The 21,666-nt window shown below is 39.7% G+C and overlaps 1 protein-coding gene across 1 annotated transcript in view; it reads right to left on the bottom strand.

Annotated features, from left to right (window-relative positions):
* Positions 1-366: 366 nt before the first annotated feature.
* LOC115645872 (collagen alpha-6(VI) chain-like) overlaps positions 367-21,666 on the bottom strand; it is a 114,146-nt gene continuing 92,846 nt past the window's right edge. The window contains exons 36-40 of the mRNA XM_030551082.1: positions 12,431-12,521; positions 11,104-11,775; positions 3,719-3,812; positions 3,223-3,485; positions 367-1,095 (exon numbers count right to left, since the gene is read on the bottom strand). Of these exons, the coding sequence (XP_030406942.1) occupies positions 923-1,095; positions 3,223-3,485; positions 3,719-3,812; positions 11,104-11,775; positions 12,431-12,521 (1,293 nt within the window). The 3' untranslated portion in view covers positions 367-922. The remainder of the gene's footprint in view (positions 1,096-3,222; positions 3,486-3,718; positions 3,813-11,103; positions 11,776-12,430; positions 12,522-21,666) is intronic.

The raw sequence follows: 21,666 nt of genomic DNA, 5'->3' as shown, positions 1-21,666 counted from the left end.
AGCCACATCGTTCCACTGGGCAATAAAATTCAGTGCCAGGTACCATCATGAACAGGCTTTAAAAGTCATAGCATGTGCACTTAAAAACAAAAACAAACTCTAGCTGTAAATCTTTGTACTTTAAAGAAAAAGACATGGCTTTCACAGCAGTACCAAAACACTAAAGACCTAACTCTTCTGTACTTGTCCAACACAATCATTGGCATTTCATCTGTGTATTGATCCCTCAGTGAAATTAATTTGAGCTATGCTGATTTATATACGTTGAGAAGCCAATCAACAAGGCTCTCAAAATCAATTTTAGAAAACACAGTGGCGCACACCTTAATATTTTAGGCAGAATGAATTTATTCATACTGGGTTCTTTTAAAAAAGGCTAAGAATGAGGCTACATTAGAGACAGACCAGAGGGACCTGTCATAGGTCTACATCTTTTGAGAGCTAAAATGTTGTTTTGGTCATTCTTTAAGTACGAAATTCATACCAGTGAACCAAAACACTTTGACATTAACATCTCACCTCCAATATTTTATAAAATGTCTGAGGTATTGATTTATTTTCTTCAGTACATTTAAAAAGTGCACATTTTGATGATATGGAGCAATATCAAGTGTTAGTATTTATTTAAAAGGGTAAGGTAAAAATTATGTACTGTTGGCTAAGAAAATAATATTTCCTAGATCAGTTCTTCCTAAATCAGGCCAACTGACCAATTTTTGTAACTCTATTTTCATTATTCATTTAGCAGGTAAGAAACAAGTAAAAATGCCCTCTTGTCACATGGATTTTAATAAGGATGTATTTGTTTTACCTGAAATTTAGAAGCAGTATTGTTAACTTAAAGCTTTTTTCTTTTAATCTCTTTTTCCCCATTGTCCTTACAGCATAGTTGAAGAAGTGAAACGGTTTGACTGTCTCCACTCTAGGAAGATGCTATGCACAAGGCTTCACATTCCTCTTGAGTTTCAAATCTGTTTTTGTTGCCTCCACAGCCGCCATACCAGAATGAAGTGCAGACTTTCTGCTCTTTGTCATAATACCACTTCAGAGCATAATCTTGACACTCTCCTCCATCATGATCCACTGCACAAGCATCTAAAAAAGGCAAATAAAAGTTACGATTAAAGTTTGTGAGGGAGAGAACCAAAATCATCAGAGCTGGTACTTCAGAGGCAAAGAATATTCTATTCAAGTTGGCAGACAAAAGAATTAGTTAAGCTTTCTCGGGTCTTACTAGAGAACATGTCATCTCTCTCTAGAACACGGTTGGTTGGAGGGGACATGATTCTACTCTCACTTCAGTTAGTGAGGTTTTGAAATGAGCAGAGCTAGGAAAACAGAAGTGAAGGGAGAAAAGTAAGGCCATATGGTTTTAGTGTCTAAGCTGGTGTATTAAACAGTTATACCTGGTCTATAGTGATCAGGCAAACCATGTTAGTGTGAACTGTCTTAACTATGTAAACTTTTATTTTATTCCTATTGTAGATGTGTTCATAAAGAGGTGTTACCAACACATCTTCCTTCCAGAAAACGACACTAAAGGCCGTGCTTAACAGGAGAAATCCATGAAAGTCGCTGATCCAAGTTCAGTGGTGATAAGTTAGATTGGGTATATGCTGTTCAGAAAACAGGGCTGGCTCTAGCCATTTCGCCGCCCCAAGCACGCGGCACGCCGCGGGGGGCGCTCTGCCACTCGCCGGTCCTGCGGCTCTGGTGGATCTCCTGCAGATGTGGCTGCAAAGGGTCCACCGGTCCCGCGGCTCCGGTGGACCTCCCACAGGCGTGCCTGCGGGAGGTCCACCGGAGCCGTGGGACCGGTGGACCCTCCGCAGGGATGCCCGCGGGAGGTCCACCAGAGCTGCCTGCTGCCCTCCCAGCAACCGGCAGAGCGTCCCCCGCAGCATGCCGTCCCAAGCACGCGCTTGGCGTGCTGGGGCCTGAAGCCGGCCCTGTCAGAAAATAAGTATAAGTAGTGTAACCTGCAGCAATTTGGTATGCAGCAGGCTAGATTTTGATCACATTTACACCAGTGTAAATTCAGACTCACTCAGCTGAAGTTAAAGGAGTGACTCCAAATTTTCACAAGTGTATGGAATCAGAATCTGGCACAGAAGGAAAGCCAGGTATCAGGAAAGCAAACAGGAGGATGTAAAACAGTGTGGGACAATAACTTTATTTCATACTCTCCATCCTACCCTTCTTCCTCATCAGCATGGATATGCTGAATTGCAAATCAGTGCTAGGTACAGCTCCTTATAGCAGGGAATTCCAAACTGTGATAAGTGTATGCAGTGAATTGATGGAACTTTATTTTTTTTAAGTAGGTGGAAAGTGCACCAATGACATTTGGGAACTGCTAGATTATACAAGTCTTTTGAAAAGTTGATATCACTATCAATGAATTAACTAAAGAACCAAAAGCTGCAGCTTGTAAGTTAGGCTGTATTTGCATTGCAGCAGTCGATCAACACACAGACACTCCCGACACCCATCCATCTGCCCTTTGTCAACAGGAATTCTATTGGGTTGTAGATTTTCAAACAGGTGAGGGGGAGACACTAACGTAAACGTGGGTAATTCTTATGGAATTTTTGTGACAATATCTAGTAACCAGATCTTTAACTTTTAGCCTATTGCATCTCAAAGAAAATCTGCAATGAAATACACACAGCTAGGTGGAAAGTGAAAGGTTATCACTGGCAGGGTATGATGAGCCTCTGTTTAGATGGGGACATATCTGATGGATGACTCGCTCCTTGTGCAAGAATGGGCGATAGTGGAATCATGGATGTACTGTCCCCAGGCTAAGGCCTGTCGTCCCAGGAAAGGTGAGCATTCAGAAGCAGCAGCCCTGTTAGCTCACTAATAATAGAGTAATTTGCTGAGAGTATCAGTATCCTAGCCGGCTTTGAGGATTCAGTTTAATCTGGACTGACAAGAATTAGCTGCTAGTTAATTTTGTTTAACTAGAACTGCAGCTTTATTTCTCTAATAAAATGTTCTAGATCCAAGTTAGAGACTAAATGACAGCACCAGCTCTGCCCTCTGTTACACACATGGAAATTGCATAAAGCAAATTAGGCTGTATTTCATTAGTGTGGCCAACAAAAAGCTTAAGAAGCCAGGGAAATGACTAAATACTATGAGTCTGAGCCAAAGCCCATTGCAAGCAGTCTTTCCACTGACTTCAAAGGGCTTTGCCTCAGGACCTAGAAACTATACCATAGTAAGCATATGCAGCTCCAATTTCTACTGTCTCCTCTAAGTTTTCTTCATTCTTCTCTGGGGCTTCTCTGTATTCCTCTAGCTTGGCCTCTTCAGCAGTGTCCTCTGTGAAATACTCCTCCTCAAAATCATATTTTTCTTCTTCTTTGACATTTACAGGTTCCTGAGTGGCTTCTGTAATTTCTTCTATGACTCTGCTTTCCATTAGCTCTTCCAAAGTCCCACCATCATCAATTCCACCAAATTCAGGGAAAGGCATCCTGCAGGGGAAATACAAACTATTGCTAAAGTAGGGTATGTGAAGAAGATGCAAAAGGGTCATTCACTCAAGTTATGCTAATGGAGAACTTAGGGCCCTACCCTGTTTCCATGAAATCTAATGGGAATTTTGCCATTGCCTTCAAGGGGACAGGTTCTTTTTTAGGAGAACAGGCTATACATATGCAATTGTACTCCTCACACCACTTCAACAATTCAGAAGGAGTTACCCTACCTCTCCAGAACAGCTACTTGCTGTTGTGCATCTCCTCGATTTAAGGTTTCACACTCTTCTTGCAGTTCTGGAGAAGGATAACTATTCATTCCCCCTGTAGAAAGAGCACAGATAGCAAAGTCTGAAAAAAATGCATGAAATTATTCTTATGAATTCAAGTAAGCATCTTCTAATAAATAAGCATAGCACAATTAGAGAGCCTGCAACCAAGAAACAGGACAAAGAGGAAATAAGTCCACAGAAAATAGCACTGGATATCACTCATACAGCCTGTCAAATAACAGAGGCTTAGGAGATTCCAGATTCACCTTGTGTAGATGCATCTGATTCTCTAATACACTGAGAATCTGGAGCTTCTGGAGCTGGAGCTTCTATTAAATGTATTCCTGGTGTGGCTTGAAATCAATGACAATTTCAAAATTATATTTGGTGCTTCTATATTGCTTATCTCAAAATGCTTATGAACATTAATAAATTATTCCTCATATCTGTGAAAATCTGGAAGTATTATCCCCACTTCACAGAGGTGGGAAAAAATGAGATAAAGAGTAATTGATTTTCCAATGGTCACAGAGGAAGTCTGTAGTAAAACCAGGAACAGAACTTAGTTCTTCCTTGACTGCACACCTGATCCTCTTCTTTAGGGAAGACAATGGGATTGCATGTGTAAAAATGTACCTCAGAATTGGACCCACAACATCATTAGACTGTAATGTTTTGTATTATAGGTATTTCTATGGTGCTCATCACACAGAATGGAGTTTACCTTCTTTCGTATACTAAGTGCAAGGGCCCCACCAAAATACGTTTATCAATGGGACACTAATCTTACATTTACTACATCAAGTCACATGACTGGGGAAAGTCTTAGGTAGTAGCAGCGTGGGCACTGGTGAACCTAACAATAGTGTTTTACCCTGTTATCTTATATTTGTCTCTTATTTAATATAATTGTGTTATTTCTCAGAAGTCTTCCACTATCTGGCAAGTAAGTGGGGATTACACTGTGGTTAGAATTTTCCTCCCAAACTGCCCTGGTGACCCTGCCAGGAAAAAGTGATTGGGGTGGAGGCACCACCAAATAAATTCATAGGGAAAAATAATGAAGATACACTCTGCTGAGTGGGTGGGTGGCAGGATCAAAAAGAACCCAGACCTGTCCATCAAAACCTATAAGAAGACTGGCATTAAAGAAGGCAACCAGGTGGAGAAGTTGGCAAGAAGAAGGCTGCTAATTGCACATATACGCATCTAAAAGGTATCATGAACTAACAGGATGAACATGTGCCAGGATGACACCAGAACATTCTAGTACAAACGCATTCCACAGAGATAATGAGGAACAGGCTGACCCATCCTAAAGACAGGATCAAAAGGATAATATGATGGATAGAGTTGTTTGTTTGAACCAACATGTACAAGGAGAGAGGCTGCACCCCAACACACAGAGGGGTTGTACCTCGATGCGTTAGGAGTGATGTGTAACTCATTTTACCTGGGTATAAGAATGCATCCCTGAGTCTATGTATTTGTCTGGCCTAGGGGGCAGTGGAGAGTCCCGCCACTGACTGAGCTGTGTCCATTGTCAGGGAGCACATATTCGTAGTATGTCCTGTAGAGTCCGCAGGAAACTATTACTGCGTTTCATTTGACAAACCTGGCTGGGTGCCTTCGTACCTTATGAGAGTCTGTGGCCACTGGGGGTTCTCTCAGTTCTGTTGTGTTGGCGATCTGCACAGAGCTGGGACAGCACACAGAGGGAACACATGCACACAGCCAATTGTTATCAACATTGAACAGAACAGAGCACCACACCAGTGACATCTGACGACATTGGTTACCCTGATCGTGATCTGGTGAGTAGGCAAGCTGTCCGCAGTGAGAATCGTGATCTAACCACGAGCTAGGGAGCCCCCTTAATCCCTCCCTGCAAATTCCCACAATTTAAAAAATATAATGGGGAAGACACATGTAATGTAATTTGTAAGGCTAGGGCAGAGACTGGCCTTACAATGTAATATATTACCAGCTATAACCATGGTTGTTAAATGGTTAAAGCAGCACTCCACAAAATTGGTGGGGCAAGTAACAGTAACAAAGAAAGAGATACAAGAATCAAAAGAAGCTACAAAGCCCTGGAATGCTCCCGCCCCCTTGCAGGGAGGCAAGCAGCCCAGAGATAACCGGCACAGAAACAGAATAAAACATTGCAAACAGCTGCAAGGAACCTACAAAAAAATACATGTGCCGTCCCCTGTTACAAATATTGGTGGTAAACAGCAGGCTTCAGGTAGCTACCTGAAAAATGGGGACAGAAGAATGTGCCTGAAGAATGGGGACAGAAGTGGGAAAAGGTGACCCTAATAAAATTAAAAGATGAAACGGGGTCCACTGCAGTGCAAACACTGCTTTATGATAAAAGCCAGGTTCTGGTACAACCTAAACCGGGATCTAGACTTGTGCCTGTTAGAACAGGACAAGTAAATGCACAGATGGAAAAAGTAGCACACAATACTTTCACTGAATTGGTAAATCGAAGGAAAAAATGGAACAGTTCACTGAGCACATTACAAGAGCTGCAACTCAATCGCAGGGGAGTGAATTAAAAAGGAATTTCAAAGTCAAGAGCTAAAACTGAGTAGGTTAACACCTAAAATTGATGCATTAACATATGGAGTTGCCCAACAACAGGTAACTGCAGGACAAAAAGGGCATTCCTTCAATCTGTTTGGCATGCAGACAAAAGCAATAGCTACTAGGCCCTCGTCCAGACTAACCCGCGGCATCGGCGGGTTAAAATCGATTGCTCGGGGATCGATATATCGCGTCTAGTCTGGACGCGGTGTATCGATCCCCGAGCGCGCTTACATCGATTCCGGAACTCCATCAATCCGAACGGAGTTCCGGAATCGACACGGAGAGCCGCGGACATCGATGCAGCGCCGTCCAGACTGGTGAGTACCTCGATTTTAGAAATTCGACTTCAGCTACGTTATTCTCGTAGCTGAAGTTGCGTATCTAAAATCGATTTTAATTCCTAGTCTGGACGTGGCCTAGGGGAATAAATTCAGATTTTACAAGGGCAGATAATTACCCCCACTCTCATCTCAGAGCCAGGATGAAAACTCAAGGTGTGGTTTCCCAACTGCGTTCACCCATGGAACCACACTCCACACTCAGCTAAAAATATAACCTTTCTCAAATATTTTTACAAACTGGTATGTTTTCTTTTATATCCTTTATCAGATTGCTAAACTTGCTTCTGCTGCTTGTACCTTATGAGTTAATCTCTCTTGGTTCAAGTCTCACTACCTTCCTAGGTAGCTCTTCACCCCCCACCCCACCTCTTTTTCCCTGCCTCTCCTCACTTTGACTCTTTCTCTGTGTTAAAAGTTATAATTTTTACAGAAACCTCAAAAAGCTAAAGCAACTGAAAACAGAACAAAACAAGAAATACAAAGAAAACAAGGTAAAAACTTTACTTTAAATGAATCCAGTAAATTAAATTATTTTAACCCTTCAGGAATGCAACAGCTGGAATTATTCCTAACTTTCTTGAAGATATGATTGCCAAGCAACTGAAATGGACACTGCTTCTAATCCGAACCGCTCACTAATATTTGAAACATGGGCTTTTCTTATTTCCATATAGCAGAGGTTTAAAATAAAGTTAAATATAAAGTAATGCAAAATTCGTTGGTACCAAATGAATACAATACATTTGGCAAATATCAATATATTTTTTATCAGTTTTTGTTAAAAATTTTAAATGAGGCAATCACTTGTTTATTCAAATGTTTAGGCATTTTTATTTTTGTTTGCCTTATTTTATATAGTTATGAATAGAATTATGGCACCATTTGTTTGTAATTGAAAGTTTGTCTTGTATGTCATGTGTGTTGTTGCATGTTGTATGTATCATGTGACTTTTCTTATTATTTTTAAGTTGTTGCAACAAAAGGCAATTTTATACTTTTAAAAATATATACATATATGTGTTACTACACTATTTAAAGATCATGGCTGGGGTATAATCATAGTATTATTAAACACCAATTTTTTGTGAAAAGTTCAAAAAGGTTTCAGTTATAAATATATGTACATATATTTGTGCCTCAACAAATAATGCAACTGCAAACAAAAATAATTATTTTATTAATCACATTTTTGTTTTTAAAGTTTTTTATTTGTTATTCAAAGAAAAAATGAAGGGGAAACCAACATTAAGGTAAAGATAATATTAACAAAATGTCAATTTCTTGTTTTGGGTTTTCATAATGTTGTTTGCACTTTTAAATATAGTTATAAGAATGTGATAGCAAAAATGTTTAAAAATAACAATTTATGCATAAAGCTAACCAAACAATTTCAACAGGTTTCTGCATTTGGCTCCCAAATACAACAAAGCATCATGAAAGTTTAATACCCTCAAAGTATTTGCATGGACCTGTATTTAAAATTTATTTTGGTTTAATTTTATAGCTGGATTAATTTTATACACTTTTCTTTTGTTATGTTAATGGGAAGCAGAGGTTAAAAAGTTTGTGCTTCTAAAGAGTTAACAAGAGTGAAATTGGTATCACATGCAAATTAATTCTAAAAAGCTTGGTGAAAATTATGTTATTGACTCTTTTACTAACAGAATATTCAGCAGGGGAAAAAAAGCAATACACCTTCTCGCAGAAGATTATGAGCATTTATTTTAGCAGTTAAGCATTACATTTAATATAAAATATTAGTAATGCAGCTCAAATGAAAATGAATGTCTACACAATTGCAGAAGTATAGCTTGTGTTATAAAAGATTCCGCCCCCATTACATAGTTTGTTTACAATGTAATAGGGAGGAAGTTAAACTTTAATACAAGGTTTGGATTACAGAGAAAAAAAACTTTACTATGTTAACTAACAAAAGTTGTTGCATCCCATAGACCAAAGACACCAGAAAATATTACACCCTGAAGACACCAGAAAATATTAGTATACAGTGAAGAAACCCCCAAGCAACAAGAAAAGAAAAATGAAGTACTTTATAAATAAGAGACTGGTCAAAAAAACCTCTATCTATCATATATGAACAATTAAGCTAACAATCAGCTAAAAACCACTTGCTGGACCAGGATAAACTGTCATTTAATTTCAACTTGGTTACTGTGTAAAAACAACTATATTATTGTTGTACTGTTGTATTATTGCTGTACAACAACATTTATCTTGTGCATAACCTTGCTAAACTGTTTAACCAACACACAGGTAAAAATCAACAAATGGAGGGCAGCAAACAACATAAAGGCAAGGAGAAACAAATTGTTTTAAAACAATTGTTACACAGTACTAGAAATTAGGTATATAAAATTCCCTGTTAGTACTGGTCAATTTGGGATCAGTAACACTGCATCCTAACTGAGGCACATGTTATTCAAAACAATTTTGTTCAGTGTCTGGGTATCAATACTAAATCATTACACAGCAATATTTGAGAAATTAGTTACTGTCCATTCAGTAGGTTTTCTGAAGAACAAAATCCATAAAAATAACTGGATCTATGTCAACTACTGGTGTATCACAGGGCAATGCAATCCATGGAACAGAGAAGCTAACCATTCCTGTTTCCTGTCCAGCAAAGCTTACCAGAGGGTGACAACCAGCAGTAAGGGTAATCCATAACATGAATGCACAGTACTGGGTAGAAACTAATTACAAGACATTTATATATAGAGGCTTTGTTCGTAGTGTCATTACTCCAAATTTCTGTTTTATTCTCATATACATAATGCTGTGGAACACACTCTAACAATGTCTATCCCAGTATTTCAAAACACTCAGCCTACTATCGGGTGACCAGATGTCCTGATTTTATAGGGACAATCCTGATCTGAGGGTCTTTTTCTTAAATAGGCTCCTATTACCCCCCCACCCCGTCCCAATTTTTCACATTTGCTGTCTGGTCACCCTACCCTACTACTACTGACGATACAGGTGATAACTGCAATTACCCTACTAGGAGTGTGTTTCTATCTGTGTCACCAAAGTAAAAGAGCCAGAGTATAACACCAGACTGGAAAACTATAGTTATGCTTGGATATAACGTGGTGTCATATATACACATACATTCTATACATATATACCCATATACGCTACAAATATATATGTCATATCCATATTATGCATATATATTAATTATTCGAAAGTGCCTCTAAGGCTCAATCATAATACTACATTCCTCAGTCATGGTCCCGGGCCTAACATTCCCATGCCCACATAAGGGACTAAAAAATAATTGGATAATAAACCAGTCCATCAGTTGTACAAGGGAATGTGCAGACTAAAGACAGGTGGGGCATGAGTATATGGATGGTAAAATAAGGTAACCACATAACAGTGTTTAGCCCACTAGGTTATCTTTAGTCCATGCATTATGCTTTTCCTGGATGATGGGTAAACATCCTCCCCATAAAAAGACAAAGTGGGAGAATGTAGTAAGATGAGGCTCTGAAACATAAACCCTTGTATCAGAGGCTTGAGGTCTGAACTAAAGTAACGGTCAAGACTTTGCTAAGGTAAAGCAAAGGGTTAAGCTGTGAGCCAGAGGCAGGCCCTGCTCACAGAAGTTGGCAAGAAGAAGACTGCTAAATTGCACATATACACATATCTAAAAGGTATCAAGTACTAGTAGGATGAACATGTGCCAAGATGGCACCAGAACATTCTAGTACGGGCACATTCCACAGAGATAATGAGGAACAGGCTGACCCATCCTAAAGACAGGGTCAAAAGGATAATATGATGGATAGAGTTGTTTGTTCGAACCAATGTGCACAAGGAGAGGCGCAGCACCCCAACAAACACAGAAGAGTTGTACCTTGATGCGTCAGAAGTGATGTGTAACTCATTTTACCTGGGTATAAGAATGCATCCCTGAGTCAATGTATTTGTCTGGCCTAGGGGGCAGTGGAGGTCCCACCACTGACTGAGCCAGTCCATTGTCAGGGCTCACATATTCGTAGTATGTCCTGTAGAATCTGCAGGAAACTATTACTGTGCTTCATTTGACAATAAACCTGGCCGGGTGCCTTTGTACCTTATCAGAGTCTGTGGTCATTGGGGGTTCTCTTGGGGTCTGCTGTGTCAGCTATCTGCGCAGAGCCAGGACAGCACACAAAGGGAACACACACATACACAGCCAACTGTTATCAACAGTGAATAGAGCAGAGCACCACATAGGTGATGTCTGATGACACTAAGCATGACACTATAAAAACTCAAAAACTTCTTTTACTAGAAATTCTTGCACTTCTCATGACTGATGGTGAATGTGCATGACTGATGGTGAAGCATTTCTCATTGCTTCAGTAACAGAAGTAAATTGGATTGTGTGCTACTTACGTTTTAGGAGGTTTAGGAAGACACGACTAAACTTCTGAGCATACTTCATTTCAAGTTTCAGAACCCTTCCCAGCTGCACTAGATGCTGTTCTGCTGGGAAGCTCGAAAGCTCTGTCAGCTCGCTGCTGGTAACATCGTTTCCAAGTGCTAGGGTGAACATGATGAATCCTTGGCACTTGGCTTGCAGTGAGACCTCTCTGAGTTTCTGTCTGTCCCATGAACTCGTTTTACTTCCAAGTATTGTAAATATGACCTTGTGTTGTCTCGGATTGGGGGCTTTGAAAAATATATTGTCAATTGTCCATTGCAGAGCATGACCAATAGCAGATGGCCCTTCCAGCTGGTGAACAGACTCTTGGATATGACTCTTCATCAAATTTTTTCCACTGTATGTGATCAGATCAAACTCTTTGTTCACTGGGCTTGTGTTTCTGTTGGAGATAAAGCTTTGAGGAGCCTGCTGCACCAGTGCCACCCTCGCCCCTTCATCCGATCCCCTCGGCTGTGAGGTGATAACAAAGTGATCGAGCATGGTACTCACAAAGTCTTTGGCTCTCTCAAACTCATCACTGTCAATGCTGTCAGAGCTGTCCATGACATAAGTGATGTCCATGTTCACCAGGACCGGTGGGGGAACTGTCACTTCACAGTTTGTATCTGGTTTGCATTTATCTAGGCAGGAAACATTGAACTGTAAGCTATTTTACAGTGTAACAAGAGCAATCACTTTAAAACTGAAGTGAGACTATTTTTTTTTCATTTAAAAAGTTTGTCCTAAAAATTATTTTTGAAAGCTCTTATAAATTGGTCTGATAAACTACACTGACTGATTCCTTCTAAATTATGTTCTCAAATCTCCTGGGACATAACACAGCAGTGGTAACAGAAAATGGCCAACATGTGTTGAAGAGTTCATCTGTTTTTTTCTTTCTTTGAAATGTAAACAAAATAAACGATACTGGAACAAACTCAATTTTTTATCTGACTGTTGGCTGTCATTCCTAAATATATCTGTCCATCAACTCCCTCTTCCTTCTCACTGTTCGAAATGTGGAAGTTACAGTAAATGAGCCTCCTTTCCCAGAAGCATAACTCTATTTTGAGTAACTTCCACTAAAAGGAAAATGCCAAATTTCATCATTTCTTTCACCACGCAGAGGACAACTAAAGAGCATTTTTCTTTTTATCTCTAATTCTTACTATCTATCTTGGCTAGAAAATTATTGCACTAATGTCCTGAGGATTTGTTGCTGTGAACATCAGCGCATGGATACAAAAACAGGCACAACTAGCACTGATTTTTGTTCAGTGAAATGAGCAGCCTTACCATAGCAGAGTGTGCAATACGTGATGCTTTCCAAGCGCTCATCCTGCTGCCTTTCCCAAATAAGGAGTTGAAATCTTCTAGTGTCATCCATCTGTTTTAAAGCAAACATGTAAGTAGCTTAACCAAGAAGAACTGCACTCAAAGGATACACTGCTTTTCTGAACTAAGGGTATTTCTCTTCTGAAACAAACTCCATCCATAACTCAGCAGGTTAATGGTTATAACACTGAACAGGCCCAAGCGAGAAATTGCATAACTTCTTGGGTGCTGTGCCAGTTGCCCATAAGCCCCAGTTGCTGTCCATAAGTAGGACAATTAACTTCTGGAGGAGACAAAACAATCAGAATGGAAGGAAAAGTTAGCAAAAATATGACAAAAATCAACCCCCACTCTGATAAAGTACATCTGAAATAAAACTTTATATAAATACTGTATCCAAATAGGAAGGTCTTGTAGGTAAAGTGTTGTACTAAGAATCAAGATCAGCTTTCAGTTCTGGCTCTGCCACAGTCTTTCTATGTGGCTTTAGGCAAGTTGCTAAACCTCTCTGTGCTAAGTTCCTGTCTGCAAAATGGAGATAATAGTGCTTCCTTTCGCCAACATTTTGTCTGCCTTGTCTAGATCTTTAGAGCAAGTATTGACTTCTCACTCTGCATTTGCACAGCACTAGGCAAAACGGGCTTCAGATCCTGGTTGGGACTTTTAGGTGCTACTGCAAACAAATAACATAGTTAAACACCACAGAACCTGATACCATGCTAACATGTAGAGAACTAGAAGAATTCTTCCACTGTCTCTGCCTCAAAGAATTCTTTCACAACAGTGACACCACTCACAATTGCCATGTCCTCACCAATAATTTAAGAAAAAAGAATCTTCTGACTGGATAGCTCAGAGTGCAGAAACCCCCACTCTTGATCATTACAGTGATTGCTTCAGGAAAAAAATTGACTACAAAATCTTTGACAAACATCACATCCACCATAATCTCTCCACTCACGAAAAGAACAGCCCAAAATCTAAGCACTGGACACTGACCAAACTGTCAAAAAAAGAGTGCGTCACTGTAGTCAGTTGACCTCATGCTTGAGGATAACTGTCCTACACCACCTACTATAAAGAACTCAGAAGACCCCACACCACAATTTACTCAGAAATTTAAGGATACGATCAAATCCTTCCTCCCACAACTCCAAGAGAAACTCCACAATCTCACCCACCCACTCATCCAAGCAACCTTCTATATGTTTTCAAGATACACAAACAAGGGAACCCAGGAAGACCCATCATATCTGGCCACAGCACCTTTAGTGAAGGAATATCGGGACTCAGAAAACCCATCCTCAAATCACTCATCCCACAAAGGGCCAGCTTTGTCCAGAATACAACTGACTTCCTCCACAAAGTCTGCAATATTAACAGCCACCCTCAGAACACCAGCCTCACCACTATGGATGTCACTTCCCTATACACCAACATCCCTCACAATGATGGCATAGCTGCCTACCACAAATATTTACAAGACAATGGACAATCCTCAGATAACTACCCCAAACACATTATCAAACTCATCCATTTCATCTTCATTCATAACAATTTTGCATTCAACAAACATTTTGTTCAAACCATGGGAACAGCCATGGGTACTAGGACAGCTCCCCAATAGGCCAATCTCTGCATGGGCCACCTTTGAAGAAGAATTGCTGGATCAATGCACCATGAAACCAATAATACATCAATGATATTTTTCATCCTCTGGACAGACAGCTTAAACTCCCTAAAAACTTTTCACCAAAACTTCAAACAACCACCACCCATCCATTAAACTCTCTCTGGAACACTTCCACACTAGCATCGACTTCCTGGACACCACAATCAGTTTCAACAATAGAACCCTACAGACAACCATGTAGAAGAAACCCCCGGATCACAATACCAAGAAATCGGTTATCTACAGTCAGGCACTCAGATACCACAGAATATGCTCCAAGGAGAAAGTCCAGGATATATAGTTTAATATACTTAAAATTGCCTTTGCCAAACAAGGACACTGCACCAGAGAAGTAGATTGCACCATGGAACCTGCTGCCCAAATGCCCCCAGGAGAACCTGCTTCAGTAAAGAAATAAAATGCGCTCTGACTGCACTCCTATAGCTGTCACCTACCACCCCACACTGGAACACAGGATATCAAACTACGGCCCATACTCAGTGGGGACCCCATCCTTAAAACAATCTTTCCTGAACCTCCCAATCCTGACCTTCAAACAAACAACGTCCCTGCCAACATCACAAGCTTATCCATAGACCAGGACATACCAATTCAAAGTGCCACCAGACCCTGCCAGAACAACAGATGCAAACCTGCAGACATATCTCCACTGCTACATTGAGCAACACCCCCCACAACACACCTTTCAAGATCCATGGATCCTACGCATGCCTATCACAACATGTGGTGTGCCTCATCCAGCGCACTAAATGTCCCAATAACAAATATGCGGGTGAAACAGATCCTCACTATGTTCTCAAATGAACTCACACAGGAAAATGATAGATAAAAACAACCTATTACCTATGGGTAAACTCATTACAGAAAGCGATCATTCTATATCTGACCTATCTGTCCTCATCCTCAAAGAAACCTGCACAGCACTTTCAAAAGATGAGCCTGAGTGTTTAAATTCATAACTTTGCTAGACACTAAAAATCTGGACATAAGAATGGCCATACTGGGTCAGACCAATGTCCATCTAGTCCAGTATCCTGTCTTCCAATGCTGGCCAATGTCAGGTGCTTCCGAGGGACAGGCAATCATCGAGTGATCCATCCTTTGTTGTCCACTCCTAGCTTCTGGCAATCAGAGGCTAGGGATACTCAGAACATGTGGTTGCATCCCTGATCATCTTGCATCTTGCCCAATGGCCATTGATGAACCTAACCTCCATTAGTTCTATTTTTAACCCTGTTACAGTTTTGGCCTTCTCAACCTCCCTTGACAATGAGTTCCATTGTATTGTGTGAAGTACTTCCCTGTGTGTGTTTTTAAACTTGCTGCATATTAATTTTATTGGGTGATCCCTGGTTCTTGTGTTTATCAGAAGAGTAAATAATACTTTCCATATTCACTTTCTCCACACCAGTCATGATTTTATGTACTTCTATGATATCTCTCTGCATCGTCTCTTTTCCAAGCTGAAAAGTCCCAGTCTTTTTAATGTCTCCTCATATAGAAGCTGTTCCATGCCCCTAATCATTCCCCTGCCTCCCTCGGTAGCTGTTCCAGTTCTAATAGACCTTTTTTGTGATGGGGCAATTTTGTTCCCCAGTCACCCAGTTCCGCGAGATCCCATTGTAACTCCTTGCAGTCAGCTTTGGAGGAGGCAACATGGGCCAGGGAGCTGAGGGTTGTGGGGAGATGGAGGGAATACAAGAGCAGTCCCCCGACATTGTGACAATAATGTTTTATTTCATGTTTTCTAGAGGCCCTACTCTAGCACAGTACTTAAACATGCTTAAGTTCAAGCACTTGAGCAGTTGCACTGATTTCAATGGGACTACTCGGATGCTTGTAAGTGAGCATATGTTTAAGAGTTTGCTGAACTGGGGCCTCAATGACAGAAAATATTTAATCAGAACTGGAAAGTCACACTATTAAACTTTAATGTTAACAGCAAAAGTGGGCCAGTTGTGAGGCTTCCATCCAAATTCAAGTTTCTAAACTTCAGATCCAAACCCAAGCCACGTCACATGAGTGTTGGGATTCGGAATTCTGAACTGGCCATTCATAAAAATAAACCTGAGCAATGAAGGTGAAATCTGGACCTAGATCTGATCTTCCTCATGTTCTGAGTTGTTTGGATTCTGTGTCCTAGTTTTGGGTCCATCTCTAGTTAAAAGTGAACTGTAAAGAGAAAATGGAATGGCAGGCAAGCTGAGAAATGTGACTTGATCATCCCTGCTAACTGGGCTGGGCACAGGAGATTGAGCAAAGAAATCCATTTTAATTTACTTTCCAAAAATTCTTTCAAATCACTATCCTCCTGCCATGAAATCTGTTTTACAGGTTTGCTAGTGATGCCCCATATTCATCATTCTGTGATACTACAGATACCAGAAGAGCTAGATGTCAGATGAGACCTTATAGCTATCAGGAGGGTTAGCATGAGATTTCTGGTACTTGTGATGCCCAAGAGAGCCAGTGTCTCCTTGTAAAACCAGAAGAGAAAGCAGATTTAAATGGTGAGGGGAAATAATTGTATATGGTTACATTAGATCTGATTCCTGACATAATTATTGGGTGCTGATATTATCACAAGAGCTTTAAAAGATCATATCAAAGGCTTGGTTTACAAATATCTCTGTTCTTCATATCAGTAGTTGATAAGTTTATGGAGGGAATGGTATGATGGGATAGCCTAATTTTGGCAATTAATTGATCTTTGATTATTAGCAGGTAAATATGCCCAAATGGTCTGTGATGGGATGTTAGATGGGGTGGGATCTGAATTATTACGAAGAATTCTTTTCTGGGAGCTGGCTGGTGAGTCTTGCCCACATGCTCAGGGTTTAACTGATCACCATATTTGTGGTTGGTAAGGAATTTTCTTCCAGGGAAGATTGGCAGAGGCCCTGGAGGTTTTTTGCCTTCCCCTGCAGCGTGGGGCATGGGTCACTTGCTGGAGGATTCTCTGCACCTTGAGGTCTTCAAACCACGATTTGAGGACTTCAATAACTCAGACATAGGTTAGGGGTTTGTTACAAGAGTGGATGGGTGAGATTCTTGGCCCTGCATTGTGCAGGAGGTCAGACTAGATGATCGTAATGGTCCCTTCTGACCTTAAAGTCTATGAGTCTATGATTGGTTCTCAACGTTTCCAGACTACTTTACCCCTTTCAGAAGTCTGATTTCAGCCCCGAGTGGCAGGGCTCAGGCTTTTTCTTCAGCATGTATATCTTAGCTTCACAGAGGCCCTGCTTGCCACCCCCTAATACTAGCCATGCACTTGCAACTCCCTCACTCAAACCTATCCCATAACCCCCTGGGGGTCACCTCCACCCAGATTGAGAAATACTGATCTAGTATATAGAGCAGTATAAACACGTCAATGTCTGTATGAAATTATAGTTTGTATTGACTTTGTTAGTGCTTTTTATGTAGCCTGTTGTAAAACTAGGCAAATATCTAGATGGTCTATCCCATGGAAGACCTCTACATAAATCTAGGGGTACGTGTATCCCTGGTTGAGAACCACTGCTTCCAACTGATAAAATACATTGTAGTAAGATGAGACCCTGAGACATAAACCCTTAGTTATCAGAGGCCCAGCATGAGGCCTGAACTGAAGTAATGGTCAAGGCGTTGCTAACATAAAGTAAAGTTAGACTGTGAGCCAGAGGCAGGCCCTGCTCACAGAAGTTGGCAAGAGGAAGGCTGCTAAAAGCACGTATACACATATAAGCAATAATAAGATGAACGTATGCCAGGATGGCACCAGAACAGCCTGGTACGAACACATCCCACACAGATAACAAGGAACAGGCAGACCCAGCCTAAAGACAGTATAAAAGGACAACATGATAGATAGACAATATGATGGATAGGCAATATGAAAGGACAATAAGATGGATAGATAGCATGATGGATAGACTTATTTGGTTGAACCAACCTGAACCAACATGTACCTCAGTGCATTCAATGATGTGTAACCTATTTGTACCTGGGTATAAGAATGCATCCCTGAGTGGACGTTTTTGCTGGCCTAGAGGGCAGTGGCAAATACCGCGATTGACTGGGCCAATCCACTGTCAGGGAGCATATATGTACTAGCAGAACTGTAGATATCTGATCCGGGGAACTAGAAACTGTGTTTTGTTTGATAGTAAACCTGGCCAGGTGCCTTCGTACCTTATTACAGTCTGTGGTCATTTGGGGTTCCCCCTGGGTCTGCTCTGTCGGCGATCTGTGCAGAGTCGGGATAGCACACAGAGGAAACACACGCACACAGCCGACTGTTATCAACACTGAACAGGGCAGAGCATCACACCGGTGATGTCTGATGACTTTGGTGACCCCGATCACTGATCTGGTGAGTAGGCGAGCTGTCCGCTGTTGGAATTGCAATCTAACATGACAGAAAACCACGAGCTAGGGAACCTCCATAACCCCTTCCTGCAAATCCCCACAGAGTTTGAAAAATATAATGAAGAAGACACATGTCATGTAATTTCTAAGGCTAGGGCAGAGACTAACCTTACAATGTAAAATATTGCCATCTATAACCATGGCTGTCAAATGGTTAAAGCAGCACACCACAAAATTGGCAGAGCAAGTAAGAGTAACAAAGAAAGAGTTAAAAGAATCAAAAGAAGCTACAAAGCCTTGGAATGCTCCCATCCCCCTCCCCCTTGCAGGGAGGCAAGCAGTCCAGAGACAACCGGCACAGAAACAGAATAAAACATTGCAAACAGCTGCAAGAAACCTACAAAAAAATACATGTGCCGTCCCCTGTTATAAATATTGGTGGTAAACAGCAGGCTTTAGGTAGCTACCTGAAGAATGGGGACAGAAGAATGTGCCTGAAGAATGGGGACAGAAGTGGGAAAAGGTGGCCCTAGTAAAATTAAAAGATGAAACAGAGTCCACTGCGGTGCAACCACCAACTTATGATAAAAAACGGGTTTGGTAAACTGGGACCTAGACTGGTGCCTGTCAGAACGGGATAAGTACATGCACAGATGGAAAAAAATAGCACACAGTACTTTCACTGAATTGGTAAATCAAATGAAGGGAAATATGGAACAGTTCACAGAGCACATCACAAGACAGGATCTGCCACTCAATCGCAGGGGAGTGAATAAGAAGGAATTTTGAAGTAAAAAACTGAAATTAAGCAGGTCAACACAGAGAATTGATGTATTAACATATGGAGTTGCCCCAAAACAGTTAACTGCAGCAAAAAAAAGGGCACTCCTGCCATCCATTTGGCATGCAGACAAAAGCAACAGACAGTGAGGGAACAAATTAAGGTCTTACAAGAGCAGGTAACTACCTCCCCCCTCAAAGCCAGGATAAAAACCGGGGCGCAGTTCCCAACTGTGCAGGTTCCCAACTGCTTTTACCCAGGGAACCACACTCTGCACTCATAGCTAAAAATATAACCTTCTTTCTCAAATATTTTTCCATGCTGGTTAAGTTTTTTCCTTTATATGCTTTCTCAGTTTGCTAAACTCGCTGCTGCTGCCCAGACTTTCAAATACCTTGATAGAGTTAATCTGTTTTAGCTCAGGTCTCGCTACCTTCCTAATTGCTCTTCACCTCCCCACCCCAGCCTTTTCCCCTGCCTCTCCTCACTTCGGCTCTCTCTCTTTGTTTAAAAGTTAAACGTTATAGTTTTTATAGAAACCTCCAAAAGCTAAAGCAATTGAAAACAGAACAAAACAAGAAATATAAAGAAAACAAGGTTAAAAACTTTTTTTAAAATAAATCCAGTAATTTAATTATTTTAACCTTCAAGAATGCAAGAGCGGGAATTATTCTTAACTTTCCTGAAAATATGGTTGCCAAACAACAGAAATGCACACCCTGCTTCTAATTCTAACCACTAATTAATATTTGAAATATGGACTTTTTTTTTCCATATAGCAGAGTTTTAAAATAATGTTAAATATAAAATAATGCAAAATTCCTTGGTGCCAAATCAATACAACAAATTGAGCAAATGTTAATATATTTTATCAATTTTTGTTAAAAGTTTTAAATAAGGTAATAACTTGTTTATTCAAATGTTTAACCGTTTTAGTTTTTTGTTTTTGTTTGCCTTGTTTTGTATAGTTATGAATAGAATTCTGGTGCCATTTGTTTATAACTGCAAGTCTGTCCTGTATGTCATGTGTGTTGTATGTTATATATGTCACATGACTATTTTTTTTTAATTTTTATTTTGTTGCAACAAAAGTCAATTTTGTACCTTTTAAAAATATATGTATATGTGGTACCACACTATTTTAATATTATGGTTGGGGTATAGCCATCATATAATTATTACCATTTTTTCCCCAAAGTTCAACAAGGTCTCAGTTATAAATATATGTATATATATATTTCTGCCTCAACAAATAATGAAATTGTAAACAAAAATAACTCTCTTTTATTAATCACAGGCTTTTAAAAGGTTTTTATTAATTAATTGTTGTTGTTATTATTATTATTATTATTATTATTATTATTCAAAGAAAAAATTAAGGGAAAACCTCAATATTAAGGTAAAGATAATATTAGCAAAATGTCAATTTCTTGTTTGGGTTTTTATAAACTTGTTTGGGTTTTTTAAAAAAACTTGTTTGGACTTTTAAATATAGTTATAAGAATGTGATAGCAAAAATATTTTAAAATAGCAATTTATGCATAAAACTAACCAAACAATTTCAACAGGTTTCCATGTTTGGCTCCTAAACATAACAAAGCATCATGAAAGTTTAATACTCTCAAAGTATTTGCATGGACCTGTATTTACAATTTATTTTGGCTTAATTTTATAGTTGGTTTAATTTTATACACTTTTCTTTTGTTATGTTAATGGGAAGCAGTGGTTGTTAAAGTTTGTGCTTCTAAACAGTTAAGAAGAGTGAGGCTGGTATCACAAGCAAAGTAACTAAAAAGCTTGTTAAAATTATGTTACTAACTCTATTGCTGAAACAAAGTGTTCAGCAAGGAAAAGCAATACACCTCATGGAAGATTGTGAGCATCTAGTTTAGCCATTAAGCATTACATTTAGTATAAAATATTAGTAATGCACCTGAAGTGAAAATGAATGTCTATACAACAATCGCAAAAGTATAGCTTATGTATAAAAGACTTGGTCCATATTACATTGTAAACACTAAATTAATCTGTGTATTAAATTTGGGTTACTAAAAACAAGATAAATGTAAAAACAAACAAACAAAACCTTTATTATATTAACTAACTTAAGAACAAAGACACCAGAAGATATCACACCACAAAGACACCAGAAGATAGCGGTATACAGTGAAGAAATCCCGAAGCATCAAGAAAAGAAAAATGAAGTGCTGCATTAATAAGAGACTGGTCAACTAAACCTGTATCTACCATATATGGACAATTAATTTAACATTCAACTAAAAACCACTAGTTGGACCAGGATAAACTGTCATTTAATTTCAACTTGGTTACTGTGTAAAAACAACTGTATTATTGCTGCACTACTGTATT

Source organism: Gopherus evgoodei, chromosome 2 (genome assembly GCF_007399415.2).
Source record: "Gopherus evgoodei ecotype Sinaloan lineage chromosome 2, rGopEvg1_v1.p, whole genome shotgun sequence".
Taxonomy (NCBI): domain Eukaryota; kingdom Metazoa; phylum Chordata; order Testudines; family Testudinidae; genus Gopherus; species Gopherus evgoodei.
Note: the sequence above shows the minus strand (reverse complement) of the source record. Positions and strands in the feature narration are given on the sequence as shown.